The sequence below is a fragment of the Diorhabda sublineata genome, chromosome 1 (genome assembly GCF_026230105.1).
Source record: "Diorhabda sublineata isolate icDioSubl1.1 chromosome 1, icDioSubl1.1, whole genome shotgun sequence".
Lineage (NCBI taxonomy): Eukaryota > Metazoa > Arthropoda > Insecta > Coleoptera > Chrysomelidae > Diorhabda > Diorhabda sublineata.
The window spans coordinates 9,316,510-9,340,809 of record NC_079474.1 but is presented as its reverse complement, the minus strand read 5'-3'; the positions used below and the strand labels follow the sequence as shown (position 1 = coordinate 9,340,809).

At 34.0% G+C, this 24,300-nt stretch overlaps 1 protein-coding gene across 1 annotated transcript; it reads left to right on the top strand.

The window, feature by feature from the left end:
• The first annotated feature begins 1,141 nt into the window (after nt 1-1,141).
• Nucleotides 1,142-1,957, top strand: LOC130451497 (uncharacterized). The gene has a single exon (XM_056790541.1). It carries the CDS (start codon nt 1,142-1,144, stop codon nt 1,955-1,957), a length of 816 nt encoding a protein of 271 aa, XP_056646519.1.
• Nucleotides 1,958-24,300: the final 22,343 nt, after the last annotated feature.

The following is a 24,300-nucleotide window of genomic DNA, read 5'->3' as shown; positions in this document are numbered from 1 at the left end:
AGCGTAAGTTGTTACTTATAATTTAAAAAATACTTAAATTGTTTAAAAATAAAATTTCAATTGAATTTAAAACGTATAATTTTCGTTAATAAAAAATGGAAAACTAAAAGACTCACCTTTTTCATTAAGATAATCCTTTAATCCAACTAACAACACAAAATATTTTCAATGAAATTATAAACCCGATTCACCCGAGTCCTTAACAACAAATCAATCGACACAACCGACCTCGACCGTATCTCGAGAGAAACTGAGATTTGTACATCCAATACACACCGATAGATGTCCGCCACCGTAATGACTAATTTGAAAATTACCTGTAATACCGGTTTATCTATGAATCAGTATTAGTCATCAACTTGAAATTTATTTGTTGTACTAAAAACCGGTATTACTGTCATCTTTAACGTGTTACTAACGTAAATTCTATTTGATTTTCGTTTCAAATTTGGCGAAGATAATGTTTTCAAACTTTGAAAAAGGCTGTTCCAAATTTTTTTGAAATTATTTTCAAAATATATTTACTTATTTATGTTTAGGTAGACTTTTCTTTGTTATGAACTTGAAGTTTACGTGGATACTGCAAGATGCAACTGTAAAATATAATCAAAACTTTGGAAATAAATAAGTAACGGGCCTATTTTCTTAGCTGATATTTTTCATGGTTTTAACATAAACTGAACATAAATAAAGAAGCTTTAAGCTTACCAAATATGAGGAAAATTGTTTGTTTTATTGCCAACTCTAAGTAATTCTGCTACAATTACTATTTAATGTCTGGCTGAATGTCCAAAGATTTGCCACTGGCTTTAAATACCTCTTGTTCTATTTCTTGCTCCCGCCATTCGATTTTGAGAAAGTACTTATCAAGCTAATAAAGTAACAATACTGAGACCACTTTTAAACTGATAGAATGTTTTTGAAATTTGATTTCATTAATTGTTTATAATTAACGAATTAAAATTAAATCATCATTTTTCACACCTTGCGGTTGTCAGAGCTGGAAATTAATGTTGGTAGACGCAGCTAATTCTACGGTGGCAGCAAAATCATTTTTTGGTTTTATTCAGAAGATTTTTTTGCTATTTTCAAGTTCTAACAAACGCTGGAAAATAATCAAAGACAAATTCAATCTATGACAATGAAGCCTTTATCGGACACAAGGTGGGAAAGCAGAATCCAGGCGGTGAAGGAAGTATTATTGCAATTTGATGATGTTTTTGAATGCATAGAAAACTTAAAATGCCAAACGGAACAATCGGACACTCTCAGTGATTGCGATTACGTTTTAAACGAAATGTTTAGATTGGAATTTATCATATTACATATATGGTATGAGTTATTAACGCGTGTCAATACCATAAACAAATTATGGCAATCTGTACAAGTCCATTTAAGATTTGATTTTGAAGATTTGCGTACATTTTGTAACTGGATCAAAGCATACCGACAAACTGGAGTAAAAAAATTCATGTCTGACGCTCGTCAGTTTGTTGAGAGAAGCAGTAGAGTAGCTAAAAAGAAAAGGATGTTTGATAATGAAGGCAGCGATCAATATAAAGAGACTGTTAAAAGCCGGTATGAAACAGAGTTTTTTAGCACCATGATTGATTATGTGATAAGTAACATGATATTAAGATTTATGTCTTTAAATCAACATTTTGAAAATTCCAAAAGAGGAGATACAGCAAACCTGTCAGGAACAATCCTGCAAGTACGTGAGAGCAGTGACTTCCAACCTTATGAGTTGTATGAAGAGTTACAAAATATGATCCCAAATTTACCCAACACCATTAAAGACGTGAAACATCTGCTCCAATACATCATAGAGAACTATTTGAAAGAAATTTACCCAAATATTAACATTGTCATTAGACTTTTGTTAACAATACCTTTAAGTACTGCTTCCGCTGGAAGGAGTTATTCAAAATTAATACTAGTTAAAAATCATTTATGAAATACTATAGGTCAAGAAAGACTTTCAGCTTTGGCAGTTTTATCTAGTGAAGCAGATATAGCATCTAAGATAAATTACGAACCAATCATTAAGGAGTTGAGTAAAATCAAAAGTTTTTTTAATCATTCCTTTTTTTTTCATGGAAGTATCCTTTATTTAAGGTTAATAAAGTATTCTTTATTAAAGAAACGAAAATATTTCAAGTTAAGAATCTTGATCTAAACATCAAAAATAATTATTCATATTTTTAGTATTAATTATGCGAGTAAATGCCACATATAGTTGTCAATCACCACTTTGGCATGAACGTAATATCCAACATCGAGGTCATACTGGAATGCTAGTCGAAGAAATAAATCTGATGTAAATGCTCGAAGAACTTGTTGGCGTTGTTGGTCAATTTCTCTACGTCTGTTGACTATGAATCTGCGCGTTTACTTTCGTTCTAATTGTCTAAGTTGATTTCGTTCACTTCGTGTCCCTTGCGATTATTATTCACGTAAATGTGCCGTGCTCACACGTACATCAGCATTGTTTTGTTGGATTTGTTCGCCCGATCTTCGTAAGGTTTGTTCTTGGTAGCTGCACTGGAACTGGACCAGTGCAGGCCAGTTCATGAGTGTATAGAATTAGTTCGATCGGTGTAGAGAGCATTTGTTGATTGTTGTGTTTGAGGTTATTTGATGTTCTTTCGACTGTATAATTTCTTAGATAATTTTTATATTGAATAAAATGGTTTTTTCAAACAAACAATAAATAGAAGAATATAAAGCAAAAGATTTCTTCAATAATATCTCAAAAAACTTTTAAATAATTAGTTATTATAAAAATACCGAAGCATATTTTAAAGCAATGCGTTGCTGTATTGCTTGTTGCCTACATTCAGAAAGTATTCTGTCGAACTTTATCTCATGAATACCAAAAATAAGATTGATATTTAAAGTAAATGAATAAAGGCATCTAAGAAGGGTCTGCACGGTCATTTTTCGAAATTATCAGCAATAAATCATCGATATAAAGTAAGCAAACTATTCTACAAACTTAAAAAATGGTTTCACAACTGAACCACACGTGCTGTTTTTCAACTTATATGGAACAAAAAAAAGGGTCAGATAATGGTCCATAACAGAAGATAATAAATTCCAACCTGCTATATGAAGTTGAGAAAGTTTGTTTTATTTTAATTCCAAGAATCTATTCTCAACAAATTTCACGTAAAATATGATTGTAGGTCTTTGCGTTTAGCGAGGAGGTCCAATTGGTGCAGGTATTATTAACAGTTTAGTTTTGTTACAACTTGCAAGGTGCAGTATGCAGTCTAGTGTGAATTCTAAGGTGATTATGGTAAAGTCGGAAGGGCCGTGTAATCACTGAAAAATCGGTCTTTCAACAGTTAAGGAAAAAAACATTCATAGTTAATTGTTTTAAATCATTTACAGACAAAAAATTATATAAAATTATTGACACAGTGGAATTGGTTAGTAGTACCTGCGCTAAAAACTGGGAAAAAGCAGTGAATCGTACTATTAAAGAAGACAAAAGCTGGACAATATTACTGATGAAATGATTGAGTCACTCATTGTGAATATAGGTTGCAACAATTCATCTTCTGATTATGATTTAGATTTGTATGAATTAGATTTACATACACTTTGGCAAATACAAGAATAAATGTGAAATAGCCACGCTCGTCAATGCGCGTTACTAGATGATGGTAGAAGGAATTAGTACGGTCCCTCAAGAAGATATACTTGACTATTATTGTCAGTTCTATTGTGTCTGTTAGATAGCGAAAGAGCACTGCGTGGGTACCTACGTTCATTGTTTTCACTGAATACCGAGATACAATATATATTTTATTCTGGGGTACAGAATTTAGCACTTTGTTTATTTACCGTATTCATTCACCAAGCGCATATCACCCGCTTTGTCATCCGAATACTTTCTCATTTTAATTTCGTGCCCCTCGTACGTTTCTCGACATGCCCTTTATTTCAATATCAAAACCTAAAATGTTAATCTTTTGGGTTTCTTTTTTTTTCTATCACAAAAAGTTAAAGTATTTTAAATGTAGCAAAATTTCTTATCAGCAAATAACTGTTTTTTATGCATATTTTAATGTTTCTTTGTATCAACTTGTGTACAGCAGTAATTTTAGTCAATCAAGGTGTGTTAAATTCGAGGCTAGTTAAACAAAAGGCCACGACAAGGACGTCCCTCAGTTTTAACTCTTTGAGATGACCGTTTTTTGCAATTAAATTCATTAAGAAATCGATTAATGATAAGTCTCGAGCTCAACAGCCTTTTACAAGAAGTCCGACTAGTAAATATCTCTGATAGATCAATAAGACGACACCTTCAGAATGCTGGTCTACACAGCAGAAGAGCTCTCCAGGCAACTTTGCTAACTAGGCAGAATCGTGTTGCTAGATTAAGATTTGCAAGGCAGCATTTAGATTGGAATTTAGTACATTGGTACCGTTTTATTTATTGATGAGACAAGAATCAGTCTAAGGGGTTCAAATGGACGTAATCAAATTCGAAGACGGCGAGGAGAAAGATTTGCGAAGTCTTGTATCATTCCCAGGGAGCCGTTCCAAGGAGGGTCTATCATGTTTTGGGGAGGGATTTGTTTTCATCTCGCACAGATTTAGTGTCTCTTCCTAGACCCGCCCTTAACGCAGCAAGATACATAACTGACATTCTTGAAAATCACGTTGTTCCGTTTGGCCATTTATTAGTGATGATTTTCGTTTAATGCATGATAATGCTAGACCACACGTTGCGGCAGATGCTCTGAATTACCTAAACGAAGTAGGAATTCATACCCTGGAGTGGCCACTATGAATCCTATTGAGCATGTTTGGGACATTTTAAAACGCCGCATTCGACGTCGAAATCCATCTCCTCAAAATTTAAAGAGCTTGAGCAAGCGGCATTAGGAGAATGGGAGAATATACCTCAAGAAGTGCCAGCACCTAATTGAAACCATGCCCTGAAGAATGTTAGCAACAATTACATCCAGAGGCGGAAATTTAATAAAAAACTCTCATCAACTACCTACTAAAAGATTATTTAATTCACGTTTGTAATAAAAAACATTAGTTTTGTAATTGAAGTTGTTGGTAGAATTTATGTTAGAAATAAAGTTAGTTTTTAAAAACACGATTCCAGTAAGTTAAAAGTTAAGAATGAATCAAGACATACCGGAACTATTAGCAGACGTAGAGGTAGAATAGGGTCTTTCTGGTGAACTGTTTGTAGAATTTATGTTAGAAATAAAGTTAGTTTTTAAAAACACGATTCCAGTAAATTAAAAGTTAAGAATGAATCAAGACATACCGGAACTATTAGCAGACGTAGAGGTAGAATAGGGTCTTTCTGGTGAACTGTTTGTAGAATTTATGTTAGAAATAAAGTTAGTTTTTAAAAACACGATTCCAGTAAATTAAAAGTTAAGAATGAATCAAGACATACCGGAACTATTAGCAGACGTAGAGGTAGAATAGGGTCTTTCTGGTGAACTGTTTGTCCCAGAAAAGAACATGAGTCGTAGTATAAAGTTTTATTTAAAATAGATGAACTTTTTTATCAACATTATGAGTAATTGTTATGACACTCACAGAGCAAAAATTTTTGTAATATCATGTATAGTAGCATGTTGGTGATACTAAGGTAACTAAGTTCGCCTATTCGAAGTCTATTTTTCCTTTTATGATAATTTGATAATCTGTGATTATTTCTTTTGCTATTATTATATGACCTTTGGTTATAAGTAGTAGGTTATTAGTTATAAGTGAATGGAAATCATTTTGGAAAGAATAGTATGCCAAATATTAATACTTTATTCTGAAATGGTTGATTTCACCTTCTTTACGTTTTCGTCTACTGGATAGGATACCAGTATTGTTATGTTATTAATAATGTTTATTCTTATAACAATGATGTGACTTATCACCGCACTTCCAATTCCCAATATTATCATAAAACTATTATTTTCCCATTTAATTTGTTTTCAATTATATAAAATTATCATTAAAGAGTGCAAAATAAGCTAGAGAAATTAAAATTTGATAAAAAATAAGTTTAAACGAAAATCTGGTTTGTTTTTGTGTTCCTTAATCGTTTTTAGATTCTGATTATTCTTCTGACATTCTGGCATTCATGATGACTGCATATTTTGCATATAATCAAGATTTTAAATTACAAGATGTCAAAGGAGTGGAAGCATTAAAATGATCTTCGTAACATTATAAACACTTCATTCTTGTTTCTTCACGTCTCCGCACTCTATCGGGTTCCCTCTCAGGTACAAAATAATACCTATAAAACGATTTTTCGACTTTTTCCTTGACTATTAACGATATTATAACCAATAAAGTTTCCTAAAGTCTTTATTAACCATTAAAAGAGAGTGAATCCACATGAATAACAAGTACTAGACAAGAAGAAGCAACATAGATCTGCGCCATTAGTAGTTCATTCTCCCTCCATTTTATATTTGGTAAATGCCAAAGATTATCATGTGAATTATTATTTTCAGTATCAATTCAGTTGAATTGATGAGAGAAGCCTATTATCAGAAGATTATTTATATTTATCTTATCCATTTTTAGATCATTTTTTTATTTTATATTTCAGATCGATTTCATTGAGAAGCACTCACAAAGTTGGGAAATTTTGAATTAAATAAAAAAAAGTCATATTCCAGTTATTTTTAATCATATTTTCATATACAATTAAATTATTAAACAAACTCTTATTTATTTACAAGTATTGTTCAACATTCTATGAATCAATGACATAATACATTTCATACATTTAAGTCTCACCCTGTATTAATATTCTATAGTAAAAACTAATTTCTAAATTTAAATATCTACCTTAAATAACAATTTACAAAAGTAGCTGTCTGTAAATAATCAGTCTTATTAGAATCAACAAACTGTTCTTATGTGATTATATATGGAACATTTAAATTTATCATTAAATTTTTTTCAACATCTAAGTTAAATATTTTATATAACACTATATACATTTTACGATTTCAGATATATTCAATGATATAAAAAGTACATTTTATCTTTCATTTAATGGATGTACATGAACTGTATGTCCGAAAGTAAATGGATAAATGAAAAATGCTTGATGCGCTTGCAACATATTTCAAATTCCTCATACAATATCGTTTCACATATTATCAATAATATCCTCAAATAACAAATTTTTTCAGTATACACGTTTACAACTTAAGAATTTGTTACAATTAAATATAATTCTAATACCTTTGTCATAAATATAAACATTCAATTCATGAAATAAAAAAAACTGACTTCTGTGTCGGTTGTGGAGTCACTTAATCTTATAAGTTTCTACCGCTCACCTTTAACATATGGTGTTTAAAATCGCCAAATATACGGCATCCCCACAAAAAATCGACATACTGATTTTGTTTCATCAATTGAAACAACTTTCACCTGTCTCCCAATAATCAAAAGAAATAACATTTACCGAATTCTCTAGGCTCTTGCAGTAACAGTATCTCCAATCTTATTTTCATCTCACACTGGTATCAATGGAAAGGTATGTTACCAATCAAAAGAAGTCTTAAACAACACTTTTAAAATCTCAGTCCAGCTTAACAACACTTCACAATAAGCTATGAGAAAAAAGACTTGGAATTAGCAATAACAAGCTTACACACGGTTATTTGATGTCTTCAGAAAGTTGTCCTATTTGTCATGATTGTCATGTTAATACGACCCTCAAGTAAATACCGTACAATACTCCACTAGCTACCAGCAATTTGATCTCAAGACTAATCTCAAGGAAACATTCGACTGTTCTATTGAGATACATTTGATATAGAATATGATCATGAGGTCTAATAGTTCTTTACCCAATTTTTCATGTCATTTCCAATTTTTCGTTCTTCTGCCAATACCCAGTGTTATTGAATCCCGTTAACCTAAAATAAAAACACAATTATTAACTAATACTATATCATCTGTATACTACAGCTGGCGTTGCATTAATTCATCCTTTTTATTATGCACCAATTCCTCTTCGGTCTTATTTTTTAATTAATTTTATTAAAATATTCATGACCAACTATCCATTTCTTGTTTTCAAATATTACTTTCTCACTACTTGTGATATGGAAAGAAGTTTTCAAATTTCCAATCGACAGAAAAGTGTTGAATTTAGTTTGTCCGTTTCCTGTACGAGGGTTACTGCTTAAGCTTTGAGATATGGCAACACTGATGTGTATATGTCAAATCTCACATTGCCATCCTAAAGTTTGACATTTTCAATGGTGAATGTACTCAGAACGTGTTGTTATGCGAGTGCTAATTCAATTGTTTAAAAATACTTGAAACATTCATCTTCATCAAAACATGGAATTAAATCGCAAACACTTGCATGAGATGATTTTCTATGACTTTCGACATCTATGAAACTAACAGCAATGTGCGGATTAATCCGCTTTGACTTTTAATAACGAAGTACCATCTCGAGCTACTGTGTATTGCACTTTGCAATACGATTAATTTCGCGAAGGTCGTTCAAAATCGCTTGTTATAATCGGGAAAAATCGATGCTGTGCATAAACTTATAAATTTGAAAAATCGTCATGCGACATAGCATGAGATTGAGGCATACTTGGGCATTAGTTCCATTCGCAAACATTCAATATTACATGAACATATGTTCCCGTTGGATAGAGTATAATTGGAAAATCAAAATCGTTCATAAAACAACCGGACATGTCACCATTCCGACGTAAAATGGTCAATTATGTATGGTACATCAGTATTTGTTTGTCAGAAGTGTTCGAAAAAATCAGGTAAATCAATCAATGCGAAGTCTTACACATTCGTTCAAACAGAAACTCGTTTCAACAGTTAATACATCGAATTGATGGTTTATCCGCCATTCAGCTATTGTTTGATTCCCAATGATTTCTTCTTCCGCAGATCAAAAATAAATAGTGATGTCAACGTTTCTCTACAAATCAGTTCTTCCTTCAAAACATATGTTTTTGAGGTACCTCAATTTGATGAAGAAAATGCTTCGATAATTGGTTCTAGCGCTTGTAAAAGTGTATTGAACTTGATGGAGAATAATTTGAGAAACAATAAAAGCATATCTAATTATAAATATTTGTTTTCTTTTGTCTGGATCAAAACTGAAGTAGTCATTGGTACATAATTTAATCATTTTCTGTATTAAACAAGATGAGAATTTTTCTATGCATTTGAATTATTTTCATAATCAAAATTTAGAAGGGGAAGGTTATGGTGCAGAAAGACTAACTTCTCTGCATTTTTAGGAAGTACACTATCCCAACTTCAGAGATAAGGCGCTCTGAATAAACACTACTTTCTGGCGCCGACAAATATTTTGCTGCAATCTTAATCAAACAGAGAAATTCAAATTTTCTTGCTTGCCACTATGTATAAGGGTTGTCATGACGCGATATATATTACTAATATTTAGGAAAAGATCCATTTCTGTTGAAAATGCATTTTTTTCTGTTGATGTGTTTCCAAAAGCTGTGCTTTTTCTGCTATCAGCTTTTCAAAGCAATCCATAAAAGTTGAGTGAATAGTCTGATTTAGACTTTGCTCTTCAGTTCTCATCCTGTTGGCCAAAGTAGGGGACGGACTCGTGCTATCGTCGCTTGTTTCTTCACAGCTCATTTTAATGCTATCGATCAATACATACTGCTTCACTTTTTCTTTTTGCAGTTGATTAGTGAAAACATACATTTTAAATCTTGGATCGAGAAAGGTAGCAACCAAATGATTTTTACTCGTTGTAATATCTTCAAATCGTTTTTGTAACCCTTGTTGTATGACGAGTATTGCCTGGCTTAATTTGGGTGTTAGCTCTTTTTAGAAGATGTCACAAAAGCTCCCATTGTGCAGCAGTCAAATTGGCAATATGACAGTCCGTCAGTTAGAAAGAAATGGCTCATTTTTCTTGCATTAGCCTTTCGAGCATATAATATGTAGAGTTCTAACGCGTGCTAACATCTCAACAATTCATGTTGAGGGAGACCCAAATCTTTTGGACAGAATGCAGTTTTTCTTGTGCAGTACTGTTATATATAAAATTGATGGGGTGTTTAATTTCAATAACCTCAAATATAATAGAAATATGACAAAAGCCCGAGGGAGGTTTCATGAAAAATATATGTATGTATGAGGTGAATTTATAATTGGATTTTTTTTTTTCAATATCGAATAGTTGGCGCCTTCCTAGGGTCTTCTTTAGACGCTGAACTCCGGTTCTCCTACCATCAATTTGTTAGTCTTTCTAGTGGTATCCGTTTGTTTGGTTTCTGTTTTTATATCCATTTATTCATCTGTTCGTTGGTATTCTTTCACTATTCACTACATCCTGAATTCCTAGTTTTGCTGTAACATCCGGACTTGTCATTTTATTTCTGGTGCTCATTCACTTAATTGTTTTTTCATTTTAGTTACCCTCATAATTCTTTTTATTGTTGATGTTTCGGCGCTTGTTTCTTTTGTATACGTGAGAAAAGGTCTTGATTATGTTTCGGAGATTGAAATTTTATCCATTAATAATTAAAATTTGGATAGATTCATTAGAATTATATTGTAATTGCAACAATCTATACATACTTTTGCATTACATGTATTACTATTGTAGGGATACTTGTTTTAATATATTTTTAAACTTGTACAGGTTTGTAGGAGAACTACCAACCATTAGTCTAAACTGCGTTTCTATTTTTTTTGGAGTGCTTCAGGTGAATAATAATCTTATGGATTTTTTTTATAATTTTGTTGGATATTAAATACACAAATCTTCTCAAAGGATCTGTTGAGCCCCCTTTCTTGCTGCGATAATGAAGAACCCAGTATTCACAGCTGATCTGTTAATCCTACTCCTCCTAGAAAGTTCAGAATGTGGGATGACAGATCTTCATCTTCTGTTCACTTCTCACACTTCAAGAGAATGATTTATCGTCCTCTGCGCAACAGAATCTGCACATCGTATTACCTGCCAAGTCTAGCGTCTTAAGATGCCCATTGGGGTGACCGTGCCCCAATAAGACTCCTGAGACTGTTAGTATATCTTCTATGGTTATAGCTTTCCAAAAGTGTCTTTGCCTATCTCAACCTCAGTAGCTGGTTTTACTCTTATCTACTTTTTTTCCAATGTTTTCTCTATTCTTTTGTAACTGATACCACGCAAGGGTTCAGGTCCAATGAAAAGTTTGTCTGCCTCTACTTTAACTGATCTGTCAGCTATTTTGTTTCCCTACACTCCGATTGGTCCCGGAATCCATTGCAGGGCTGTTTTATTTTTCTTGCCTAGCTCTTTGAATTCGACTAGGCGTCCTCAATTTAGTTTGGATTTATGATACATATTTTTCAATTGCATAAATTTTTACTTGAAAAATATTTGGTGTGTCGCCCAGGCTTTCAGAGTGTAGCAACCTCCTTTTAGTTAATATTTGAACGAAATATAGGATATGTGGATGGAATGGTACGTTTTCTAGTTGTTACTTGGTTGCAGATATTTCCAATGTGAAAATTACAAAGTAGATTATTCATTCATATTATCCATATATTGATTGTGAAGACGATTTGAATATCGATTAGTGATAATTGAAGATGTTTTTTATTAATAAACTTTTTTTCAAAATATGCATATTTTTTCATTCACCTAACCTCAATCTTCAAGATAGTCTTATAAGATGTTCATGAATGATATAATAATAAACCAAAAATACTTTCTCCTGGAGTAAAATTAAGTTAATTATGCTTCTTCCAAAAATACTACAATTCTTTGTGAAAACACAGCCCTAAAAATCCGTAGCAGCACCTTTTCAAACAAAATATTCCACAAAAATTGGAGATCATTATGCAAAATACTTCACCATTTCTCCTGCGAGATTAAGTTTGCAGGATGCAAAGAACAAGAATAATGATGAAAAGGTTTTTTATGTATACATTTCCGCACCACCAATGAGGTAGTATACTCGGCGCGTTTTTTTAACGTGGTTTCCCCTGTAGGCCTATTCCACGATCTACTGGAGTACTGTTCGTTACTAAATAATGAATTAACTGTCATGACATCGAAACCGATTTTTATTTTTATGCAGAAATACGTAGGGAATAGAAAACGAGTAGAAATGAAGGAAAATTTTGCAAACAATTAACAAATACTCTCGGTCTTCTACAGTGTGATTCCGTTGAAGATTCATTTCAAAAAAATAAACAACCACTTCTTTTTGACTCAGGATTACAAAGATAAATGATTCCGTGTATGTTTCTGTTCAAAAAAAAAAGAACGAACAAATCTATTTGAATGAGAAAGACCAGTAGAAATGATGGAGTTTGGAAAGAAACAGAAAACACTCGCAATCTACCATAGTGTATGAAGTAAGAGCTCAGGTGCGACTGCCCGGGTTGAAACCAAGTCTGAACGACGCGGTTGAGCTATGTTACCCATAACACTTCATGGTGACGGTCGTGTTTCTGTACGAAAAAAGAGAGACCACCGCTTTTTGAAAGAGAAATACTATTAGAAATGATTCCGTATATGTTTCTATTCAAAAAAAAGAACGACCACTTCTATTTGAATGAGAAAGACCAGTAGAAATGATGGAGTTTGGAAAGAAACAGAAAACACTCGCAGTCTTCCATAGTGTATGTAGTAAGAGCTCAGGTGCGACTGCCCGGGTTGAAACCAAGTCTGAACGACGCGGTTGAGCTATGTTACCCATAACACTTCATGGTGACGGTCGCGTTTCTGTACGAAAAAAGAATGACCACCGCTTTTTGAAAGTGAAATACTATTAGAAATGATTCCGTATATGTTTCTATTCAAAAGAAAAGAACGACCACTTCTATTTGAATAAGAAAGACCAGTAGAAATGATGGAGTTTGGAAAGAAACAGAAAACACTCGCAGTCTTCCATAGTGTATGTAGTAAGAGCTCAGGTGCGACTGCCCGGGTTGAAACCAAGTCTGAACGACGCGGTTGAGCTATGTTACCCATAACACTTCATGTTGACGGTCGTGTTTCTGTACGAAAAAAGAGAGACCATCGCTTTTTGAAAGGGGAAATACTATTAGAAATGATTCCTATATGTTCCTGTTCAAAAAAAAGAACGACCACTTCTATTTGAATAAGAAAGACCAGTAGAAATGATGGAGTTTGGGAAGAAACAGAAAACACTCGCAGTCTTCCATAGTGTATGTAGTAAGAGCTCAGGTGCGACTGCCCGGGTTGAAACCAAGTCTGAACGACGCGGTTGAGCTATGTTACCCATAACACTTCATGGTGACGGTCGTGTTTCTGTACGAAAAAAGAATGACCACCGCTTTTTGAAAGAGAAATACTATTAGAAATGATTCCGTATATGTTTATTTTCAAAAAAAAAGAACGACCACTTCTATTGGAATGAGAAAGACCAGTAGAAATGATGGAGTTTGGAAAGAGACAGAAAACACTCGCAATCTTCCATAGTGTATGTAGTAAGAGCTCAGGTGCGACTGCCCGGGTTGAAACCAAGTCTGAACGACGCGGTTGAGCTATGTTACCCATAACACTTCATGGTGACGGTCGTGTTTCTGTACGAAAAAAGAATGACCACCGCTTTTTGAAAGAGAAATACTATTAGAAATGATTCCGTATATGTTTCTATTCAAAAAAAAGAACGACCACTTATATTTGAATGAGAAAGACCAGTAGAAATGATGGAGTTTGGAAAGATACAGAAAACACTCGCAGTCTGCCATAGTGTATGGAGTAAGAGCTCAGGTGCGACTGCCCGGGTTGAAACCAAGTCTGAACGACGCGGTTGAGCTATGTTACCCATAACACTTCATGGTGACGGTCGAGTTTCTGTACGAAGAAAGAATGACCACCGCTTTTTGAAAGAGAAATACTATTAGAAATGATTCCGTATATGTTTCTATTCAAAGAAAAAGAACGACCACTTCTATTTGAATGAGAAAAACCAGTAGAAATGATGGAGTTTGGAAAGAGACAGAAAACACTCGCAGTCTGCCATAGTGTATGGAGTAAGAGCTCAGGTGCGACTGCCCGGGTTGAAACCAAGTCTGAACGACGCGGTTGAGCTATGTTACCCATAACACTTCATGGTGACGGTCGTGTTTCTGTACGAAAAAGAATGACCACCGCTTTTTGAAAGAGAAATACTATTAGAAATGATTCCGTATATGTTTCTATTCAAAAAAAAGAACGACCACTTCTATTTGAATGAGAAAGACCAGTAGAAATGATGGAGTTTGGAAAGAAACAGAAAACACTCGCAGTCTTCCATAGTGTATGTAGTAAGAGCTCAGGTGCGACTGCCCGGGTTGAAACCAAGTCTGAACGACGCGGTTGAGCTATGTTACCCATAACACTTCATGGTGACGGTCGTGTTTCTGTACGAAAAAAGAAAGACCACCGCTTTTTGAAAGAGAAATACTATTAGAAATGATTCCTATATGGTCCTGTTCAGAAAAAAAGAACGATCACTTCTATTTGAATGAGAAAGACCAGTAGAAATGATTGAGTTTGGAAAGAAACAGAAAACACTCGCAGTCATCCATAGTGTATGTAGTAAGAGCTCAGGTGCGACTGCCCGGGTTGAAACCAAGTCTGAACGACGCGGTTGAGCTATGTTACCCATAACACTTCATGGTGACGGTCGTGTTTCTGTACGAAAAAAGAAAGACCACCGCTTTTTGAAAGAGAAATACTATTAGAAATGATTCCTATATGTTCCTGTTCAAAAAAAAAAGAACGACCACTTCTATTTGAATAAGAAAGACCAGTAGAAATGATGGAGTTTGGAAAGAGACAGAAAACACTCGCAGTCTTCCATAGTGTATGTAGTAAGAGCTCAGGTGCGACTGCCCGGGTTGAAACCAAGTCTGAACGACGCGGTTGAGCTATGTTACCCATAACACTTCATGGTGACGGTCGTGTTTCTGTACGAAAAAAGAAAGACCACCGCTTTTTGAAAGAGAAATACTATTAGAAATGATTCCTATATGTTCCTGTTCAAAAAAAAAAGAACGACCACTTCTATTTGAATAAGAAAGACCAGTAGAAATGATGGAGTTTGGAAAGAGACAGAAAACACTCGCAGTCTTCCATAGTGTATGTAGTAAGAGCTCAGGTGCGACTGCCCGGGTTGAAACCAAGTCTGAACGACGCGGTTGAGCTATGTTACCCATAACACTTCATGGTGACGGTCGAGTTTCTGTACGAAGAAAGAATGACCACCGCTCTTTGAAAGAGAAATACTATTAGAAATGATTCCGTATATGTTTCTATTCAAAGAAAAAGAACGACCACTTCTATTTGAATGAGAAAAACCAGTAGAAATGTTGGAGTTTGGAAAGAGACAGAAAACACTCGCAGTCTGCCATAGTGTATGGAGTAAGAGCTCAGGTGCGACTGCCCGGGTTGAAACCAAGTCTGAACGACGCGGTTGAGCTATGTTACCCATAACACTTCATGGTGACGGTCGTGTTTCTGTACGAAAAAAGAGAGACCACCGCTTTTTGAAAGGGGAAATACTATTAGAAATGATTCCTATATGTTCCTGTTCAAAAAAAAAGAACGACCACTTCTATTTGAATAAGAAAGACCAGTAGAAATGATGGAGTTTGGAAAGAAACAGAAAACACTCGCAGTCTTCCATAGTGTATGTAGTAAGAGCTCAGGTGCGACTGCCCGGGTTGAAACCAAGTCTGAACGACGCGGTTGAGCTATGTTACCCATAACACTTCATGGTGACGGTCGTGTTTCTGTACGAAAAAAGAATGACCACCGCTTTTTGAAAGAGAAATACTATTAGAAATGATTCCGTATATGTTTATTTTCAAAAAAAAAGAACGACCACTTCTATTGGAATGAGAAAGACCAGTAGAAATGATGGAGTTTGGAAAGAGACAGAAAACACTCGCAGTCTTCCATAGTGTATGTAGTAAGAGCTCAGGTGCGACTGCCCGGGTTGAAACCAAGTCTGAACGACGCGGTTGAGCTATGTTACCCATAACACTTCATGGTGACGGTCGTGTTTCTGTACGAAAAAAGAATGACCACCGCTTTTTGAAAGAGAAATACTATTAGAAATGATTCCGTATATGTTTCTATTCAAAAAAAAAGAACGACCACTTATATTTGAATGAGAAAGACCAATAGAAATGATGGAGTTTGGAAAGATACAGAAAACACTCGCAGTCTGCCATAGTGTATGGAGTAAGAGCTCAGGTGCGACTGCCCGGGTTGAAACCAAGTCTGAACGACGCGGTTGAGCTATGTTACCCATAACACTTCATGGTGACGGTCGTGTTTCTGTACGAAAAAAGAATGACCACCGCTTTTTGAAAGAGAAATACTATTAGAAATGATTCCGTATATGTTTATTTTCAAAAAAAAAGAACGACCACTTCTATTGGAATGAGAAAGACCAGTAGAAATGATGGAGTTTGGAAAGAGACAGAAAACACTCGCAGTCTTCCATAGTGTATGTAGTAAGAGCTCAGGTGCGACTGCCCGGGTTGAAACCAAGTCTGAACGACGCGGTTGAGCTATGTTACCCATAACACTTCATGTTGACGGTCGTGTTTCTGTACGAAAAAAGAGAGACCACCGCTTTTTGAAAGAGAAATACTATTAGAAATGATTCCGTATATGTTTCTATTCAAAAAAAAGAACGACCACTTATATTTGAATGAGAAAGACCAGTAGAAATGATGGAGTTTGGAAAGATACAGAAAACACTCGCAGTCTGCCATAGTGTATGGAGTAAGAGCTCAGGTGCGACTGCCCGGGTTGAAACCAAGTCTGAACGACGCGGTTGAGCTATGTTACCCATAACACTTCATGGTGACGGTCGAGTTTCTGTACGAAGAAAGAATGACCACCGCTTTTTGAAAGAGAAATACTATTAGAAATGATTCCGTATATGTTTCTATTCAAAGAAAAAGAACGACCACTTCTATTTGAATGAGAAAAACCAGTAGAAATGATGGAGTTTGGAAAGAGACAGAAAACACTCGCAGTCTGCCATAGTGTATGGAGTAAGAGCTCAGGTGCGACTGCCCGGGTTGAAACCAAGTCTGAACGACGCGGTTGAGCTATGTTACCCATAACACTTCATGGTGACGGTCGTGTTTCTGTACGAAAAAGAAAGACCACCGCTTTTTGAAAGAGAAATACTATTAGAAATGATTCCTATATGGTCCTGTTCAAAAAAAAAGAACGATCACTTCTATTTGAATGAGAAAGACCAGTAGAAATGATTGAGTTTGGATAGAAACAGAAAACACTCGCAGTCTTCCATAGTGTATGTAGTAAGAGCTCAGGTGCGACTGCCCGGGTTGAAACCAAGTCTGAACGACGCGGTTGAGCTATGTTACCCATAACACTTCATGGTGACGGTCGTGTTTCTGTACGAAAAAAGAGAGACCACCGCTTTTTAAAAGGGGAAATACTATTAGAAATGATTCCTATATGTTCCTGTTCAAAAAAAAAAAGAACGACCACTTCTATTTGAATAAGAAAGACCAGTAGAAATGATGGAGTTTGGAAAGAAACAGAAAACACTCGCAGTCTTCCATAGTGTATGTAGTAAGAGCTCAGGTGCGACTGCCCGGGTTGAAACCAAGTCTGAACGACGCGGTTGAGCTATGTTACCCATAACACTTCATGGTGACGGTCGTGTTTCTGTACGAAAAAATAGAGACCACCGCTTTTTGAAAGGGAAATACTATTAGAAATGATTCCGTATATGTTTCTATTCGAAGAAAAATAACGACCACCTCTATTTGAACGAGGAAGACCAGTAGAAAAGAGTCCGTATATGTTTCTGTTCAAAAAAACACCGACTACCTCTTTTTGAAGGAGAAATTCTAGTAGAAGTTGAATAAAAGAACCACCACATCTTATTCAAATAGACTTGAGAAATCCAAAATACTTACACACGTGGCAGGTATCTGTCTTTGATCACTAACGAGAGTCCTGAAAAAAACCTTGTGTGAGTTCTCCAATCGCCAATATAATTTTAAAGCTTAAACTAATCTTTTTAAATTCACTAAACCACACAAATGTAAGCATACCAAAAACTCATGTTATGTTATACCTTTACAATAAATAAAATTTTGGAAGAAGAAGATAAGAAAGGAAATAACAATGAATGCAATAATTGTCGTGGAATAAAGCTAATCAGCACATAGCTCAAAATAAACGAATAAATCATAAGTATATGACGACTAAACCGTCAAGGAGAAATTATATCTAAATATAAAAGTATAGAATGAAATATCAATAAGCAGAAGTTGAAATGAAAGTTTAAGCAAAAACAAATTTGGATATAATTAGGAAAAATGATGAGAAAAATGAGAAAACAACTAATAAACAATAAAAGGGGAAGGGACGCCAAATCATTAGTGAGACAATTGATGAAATCATAGATATAATAGAAGAAAGGAATGAAAAGTTAAACAAGACAATAGGTGAAAAAATAAGTCAATAAAGAAATAAATTTATTAATACAAAAAAAGAGAAATTGAAAAAAAACAAACTGATAAATAAAAAGAAGGGGAGAGAGAAAATCACTGATAATAATAAATGAAATGGCAATGGTAAAAGAAGGCAATGTGAAATAATTGTTAATAGCAGTTCGTAGCACTAATAAAAGAAAATAAGAAAATAACACTCAAGAATTGAAAACAAAAATCTGATATGTTATTAAATAAATAATGTTGGAATCAAATACTGAAATACAAGAAAAGATGATAACCAACTGATATAAATAAATAATTAGAACGAAGAAGCTATAAACTATAAAATTTAATAACATTGTTATTATCAAGAGAGTAAAATTGAAAATAAATAATAGAAAAATCTTAAAATAAAAACAAATGAAACTGGAAAAAATTAGTTTGAACTAAAAGGAAATAGAGAAATTTAAAACATAAATGGAAAGGAAATCAAAGTGTAGTTACAAAGCAAATTGAATGTTAACAACTGCTAATCAAAGCGTAAGTTGTTACTTATAATTTAAAAAATACTTAAATTGTTTAAAAATAAAATTTCAATTGAATTTAAAACGTATAATTTTCGTTAATAAAAAATGGAAAACTAAAAGACTCACCTTTTTCATTAAGATAATCCTTTAATCCAACTAACAACACAAAATATTTTCAATGAAATTATAAACCCGATTCACCCGAGTCCTTAACAACAAATCAATCGACACAACCGACCTCGACCGTATCTCGAGAGAAACTGAGATTTGTACATCCAATACACACCGATAGATGTCCGCCACCGTAATGACTAATTTGAAAATTACCTGTAATACCGGTTTATCTATGAATCAGTATTAGTCATCAACTTGAAATTTATTTGTTGTACTAAAAACCGGTATTACTGTCATCTTTAACGTGTTACTAACGTAAATTCTATTTGATTTTCGTTTCAAATTTGGCGAAGATAATGTTTTCAAACTTTGAAAAAGGCTGTTCCAAATTTTTTTGAAATTATTTTCAAAATATATTTACTTATTTATGTTTAGGTAGACTTTTCTTTGTTATGAACTTGAAGTTTACGTGGATACTGCAAGATGCAACTGTAAAATATAATCAAAACTTTGGAAATAAATAAGTAACGGGCCTATTTTCTTAGCTGATATTTTTCATGGTTTTAACATAAACTGAACATAAATAAAGAAGCTTTAAGCTTACCAAATATGAGGAAAATTGTTTGTTTTATTGCCAACTCTAAGTAATTCTGCTACAATTACTATTTAATGTCTGGCTGAATGTCCAAAGATTTGCCACTGGCTTTAAATACCTCTTGTTCTATTTCTTGCTCCCGCCATTCGATTTTGAGAAAGTACTTATCAAGCTAATAAAGTAACAATACTGAGACCACTTTTAAACTGATAGAATGTTTTTGAAATTTGATTTCATTAATTGTTTATAATTAACGAATTAAAATTAAATCATCATTTTTCACACCTTGCGGTTGTCAGAGCTGGAAATTAATGTTGGTAGACGCAGCTAATTCTACGGTGGCAGCAAAATCATTTTTTGGTTTTATTCAGAAGATTTTTTTGCTATTTTCAAGTTCTAACAAACGCTGGAAAATAATCAAAGACAAATTCAATCTATGACAATGAAGCCTTTATCGGACACAAGGTGGGAAAGCAGAATCCAGGCGGTGAAGGAAGTATTATTGCAATTTGATGATGTTTTTGAATGCATAGAAAACTTAAAATGCCAAACGGAACAATCGGACACTCTCAGTGATTGCGATTACGTTTTAAACGAAATGTTTAGATTGGAATTTATCATATTACATATATGGTATGAGTTATTAACGCGTGTCAATACCATAAACAAATTATGGCAATCTGTACAAGTCCATTTAAGATTTGATTTTGAAGATTTGCGTACATTTTGTAACTGGATCAAAGCATACCGACAAACTGGAGTAAAAAAATTCATGTCTGACGCTCGTCAGTTTGTTGAGAGAAGCAGTAGAGTAGCTAAAAAGAAAAGGATGTTTGATAATGAAGGCAGCGATCAATATAAAGAGACTGTTAAAAGCCGGTATGAAACAGAGTTTTTTAGCACCATGATTGATTATGTGATAAGTAACATGATATTAAGATTTATGTCTTTAAATCAACATTTTGAAAATTCCAAAAGAGGAGATACAGCAAACCTGTCAGGATTTACACACAATCCTGCAAGTACGTGAGAGCAGTGACTTCCAACCTTATGAGTTGTATGAAGAGTTACAAAATATGATCCCAAATTTACCCAACACCATTAAAGACGTGAAACATCTGCTCCAATACATCATAGAGAACTATTTGAAAGAAATTTACCCAAATATTAACATTGTCATTAGACTTTTGTTAACAATACCTTTAAGTACTGCTTCCGCTGGAAGGAGTTATTCAAAATTAATACTAGTTAAAAATCATTTATGAAATACTATAGGTCAAGAAAGACTTTTTGCGTTTAGCGAGGAGGTCCAATTGGTGCAGGTATTATTAACAGTTTAGTTTTGTTACAACTTGCAAGGTGCAGTATGCAGTCTAGTGTGAATTCTAAGGTGATTATGGTAAAGTCGGAAGGGCCGTGTAATCACTGAAAAATCGGTCTTTCAACAGTTAAGGAAAAAAACATTCATAGTTAATTGTTTTAAATCATTTACAGACAAAAAATTATATAAAATTATTGACACAGTGGAATTGGTTAGTAGTACCTGCGCTAAAAACTGGGAAAAGGCAGTGAATCGTACTATTAAAGAAGACAAAAGCTGGACAATATTACTGATGAAATGATTGAGTCACTCATTGTGAATATAGGTTGCAACAATTCATCTTCTGATTATGATTTAGATTTGTATGAATTAGATTTACATACACTTTGGCAAATACAAGAATAAATGTGAAATAGCCACGCTCGTCAATGCGCGTTACTAGATGATGGTAGAAGGAATTAGTACGGTCCCTCAAGAAGATATACTTGACTATTATTGTCAGTTCTATTGTGTCTGTTAGATAGCGAAAGAGCACTGCGTGGGTACCTACGTTCATTGTTTTCACTGAATACCGAGATACAATATATATTTTATTCTGGGGTACAGAATTTAGCACTTTGTTTATTTACCGTATTCATTCACCAAGCGCATATCACCCGCTTTGTCATCCGAATACTTTCTCATTTTAATTTCGTGCCCCTCGTACGTTTCTCGACATGCCCTTTATTTCAATATCAAAACCTAAAATGTTAATCTTTTGGGTTTCTTTTTTTTTCTATCACAAAAAGTTAAAGTATTTTAAATGTAGCAAAATTTCTTATCAGCAAATAACTGTTTTTTATGCATATTTTAATGTTTCTTTGTATCAACTTGTGTACAGCAGTAATTTTAGTCAATCAAGGTGTGTTAAATTCGAGGCTAGTTAAACAAAAGGCCACGACAAGGACGTCCCTCAGTTTTAACTCTTTGAGATGACCGTTTTTTGCAATTAAATTCATTAAGAAATCGATTAATGATAAGTCTCGAGCTCAACAGCCTTTTACGAGAAGTCCGACTAGTAAATATCTCTGATAGATCAATAAGACGACACCTTCAGAATGCTGGTCTACACAGCAGAAGAGCTCTCCAGGCAACTTTGCTAACTAGGCAGAATCGTGTTGCTAGATTAAGATTTGCAAGGCAGCATTTAGATTGGAATTTAGTACATTGGTACCGTTTTATTTATTGATGAGACAAGAATCAGTCTAAGGGGTTCAAATGGACGTAATCAAATTCGAAGACGGCGAGGAGAAAGATTTGCGAAGTCTTGTATCATTCCCAGGGAGCCGTTCCAAGGAGGGTCTATCATGTTTTGGGGAGGGATTTGTTTTCATCTCGCACAGATTTAGTGTCTCTTCCTAGACCCGCCCTTAACGCAGCAAGATACATAACTGACATTCTTGAAAATCACGTTGTTCCGTTTGGCCATTTATTAGTGATGATTTTCGTTTAATGCATGATAATGCTAGACCACACGTTGCGGCAGATGCTCTGAATTACCTAAACGAAGTAGGAATTCATACCCTGGAGTGGCCACTATGAATCCTATTGAGCATGTTTGGGACATTTTAAAACGCCGCATTCGACGTCGAAATCCATCTCCTCAAAATTTAAAGAGCTTGAGCAAGCGGCATTAGGGGAATGGGAGAATATACCTCAAGAAGTGCCAGCACCTAATTGAAACCATGCCCTGAAGAATGTTAGCAACAATTACATCCAGAGGCGGAAATTTAATAAAAAACTCTCATCAACTACCTACTAAAAGATTATTTAATTCACGTTTGTAATAAAAAACATTAGTTTTGTAATTGAAGTTGTTGGTAGAATTTATGTTAGAAATAAAGTTAGTTTTTAAAAACACGATTCCAGTAAGTTAAAAGTTAAGAATGAATCAAGACATACCGGAACTATTAGCAGACGTAGAGGTAGAATAGGGTCTTTCTGGTGAACTGTTTGTAGAATTTATGTTAGAAATAAAGTTAGTTTTTAAAAACACGATTCCAGTAAATTAAAAGTTAAGAATGAATCAAGACATACCGGAACTATTAGCAGACGTAGAGGTAGAATAGGGTCTTTCTGGTGAACTGTTTGTAGAATTTATGTTAGAAATAAAGTTAGTTTTTAAAAACACGATTCCAGTAAATTAAAAGTTAAGAATGAATCAAGACATACCGGAACTATTAGCAGACGTAGAGGTAGAATAGGGTCTTTCTGGTGAACTGTTTGTCCCAGAAAAGAACATGAGTCGTAGTATAAAGTTTTATTTAAAATAGATGAACTTTTTTATCAACATTATGAGTAATTGTTATGACACTCACAGAGCAAAAATTTTTGTAATATCATGTATAGTAGCATGTTGGTGATACTAAGGTAACTAAGTTCGCCTATTCGAAGTCTATTTTTCCTTTTATGATAATTTGATAATCTGTGATTATTTCTTTTGCTATTATTATATGACCTTTGGTTATAAGTAGTAGGTTATTAGTTATAAGTGAATGGAAATCATTTTGGAAAGAATAGTATGCCAAATATTAATACTTTATTCTGAAATGGTTGATTTCACCTTCTTTACGTTTTCGTCTACTGGATAGGATACCAGTATTGTTATGTTATTAATAATGTTTATTCTTATAACAATGATGTGACTTATCACCGCACTTCCAATTCCCAATATTATCATAAAACTATTATTTTCCCATTTAATTTGTTTTCAATTATATAAAATTATCATTAAAGAGTGCAAAATAAGCTAGAGAAATTAAAATTTGATAAAAAATAAGTTTAAACGAAAATCTGGTTTGTTTTTGTGTTCCTTAATCGTTTTTAGATTCTGATTATTCTTCTGACATTCTGGCATTCATGATGACTGCATATTTTGCATATAATCAAGATTTTAAATTACAAGATGTCAAAGGAGTGGAAGCATTAAAATGATCTTCGTAACATTATAAACACTTCATTCTTGTTTCTTCACGTCTCCGCACTCTATCGGGTTCCCTCTCAGGTACAAAATAATACCTATAAAACGATTTTTCGACTTTTTCCTTGACTATTAACGATATTATAACCAATAAAGTTTCCTAAAGTCTTTATTAACCATTAAAAGAGAGTGAATCCACATGAATAACAAGTACTAGACAAGAAGAAGCAACATAGATCTGCGCCATTAGTAGTTCATTCTCCCTCCATTTTATATTTGGTAAATGCCAAAGATTATCATGTGAATTATTATT

Excerpts from the sequence above, each read along its gene's own strand:
- LOC130451497 (XM_056790541.1), top strand. The coding sequence starts at position 1,142 with ATGAAGCCTTTATCGGACACAAGGTGGGAAAGCAGAATCCAGGCGGTG.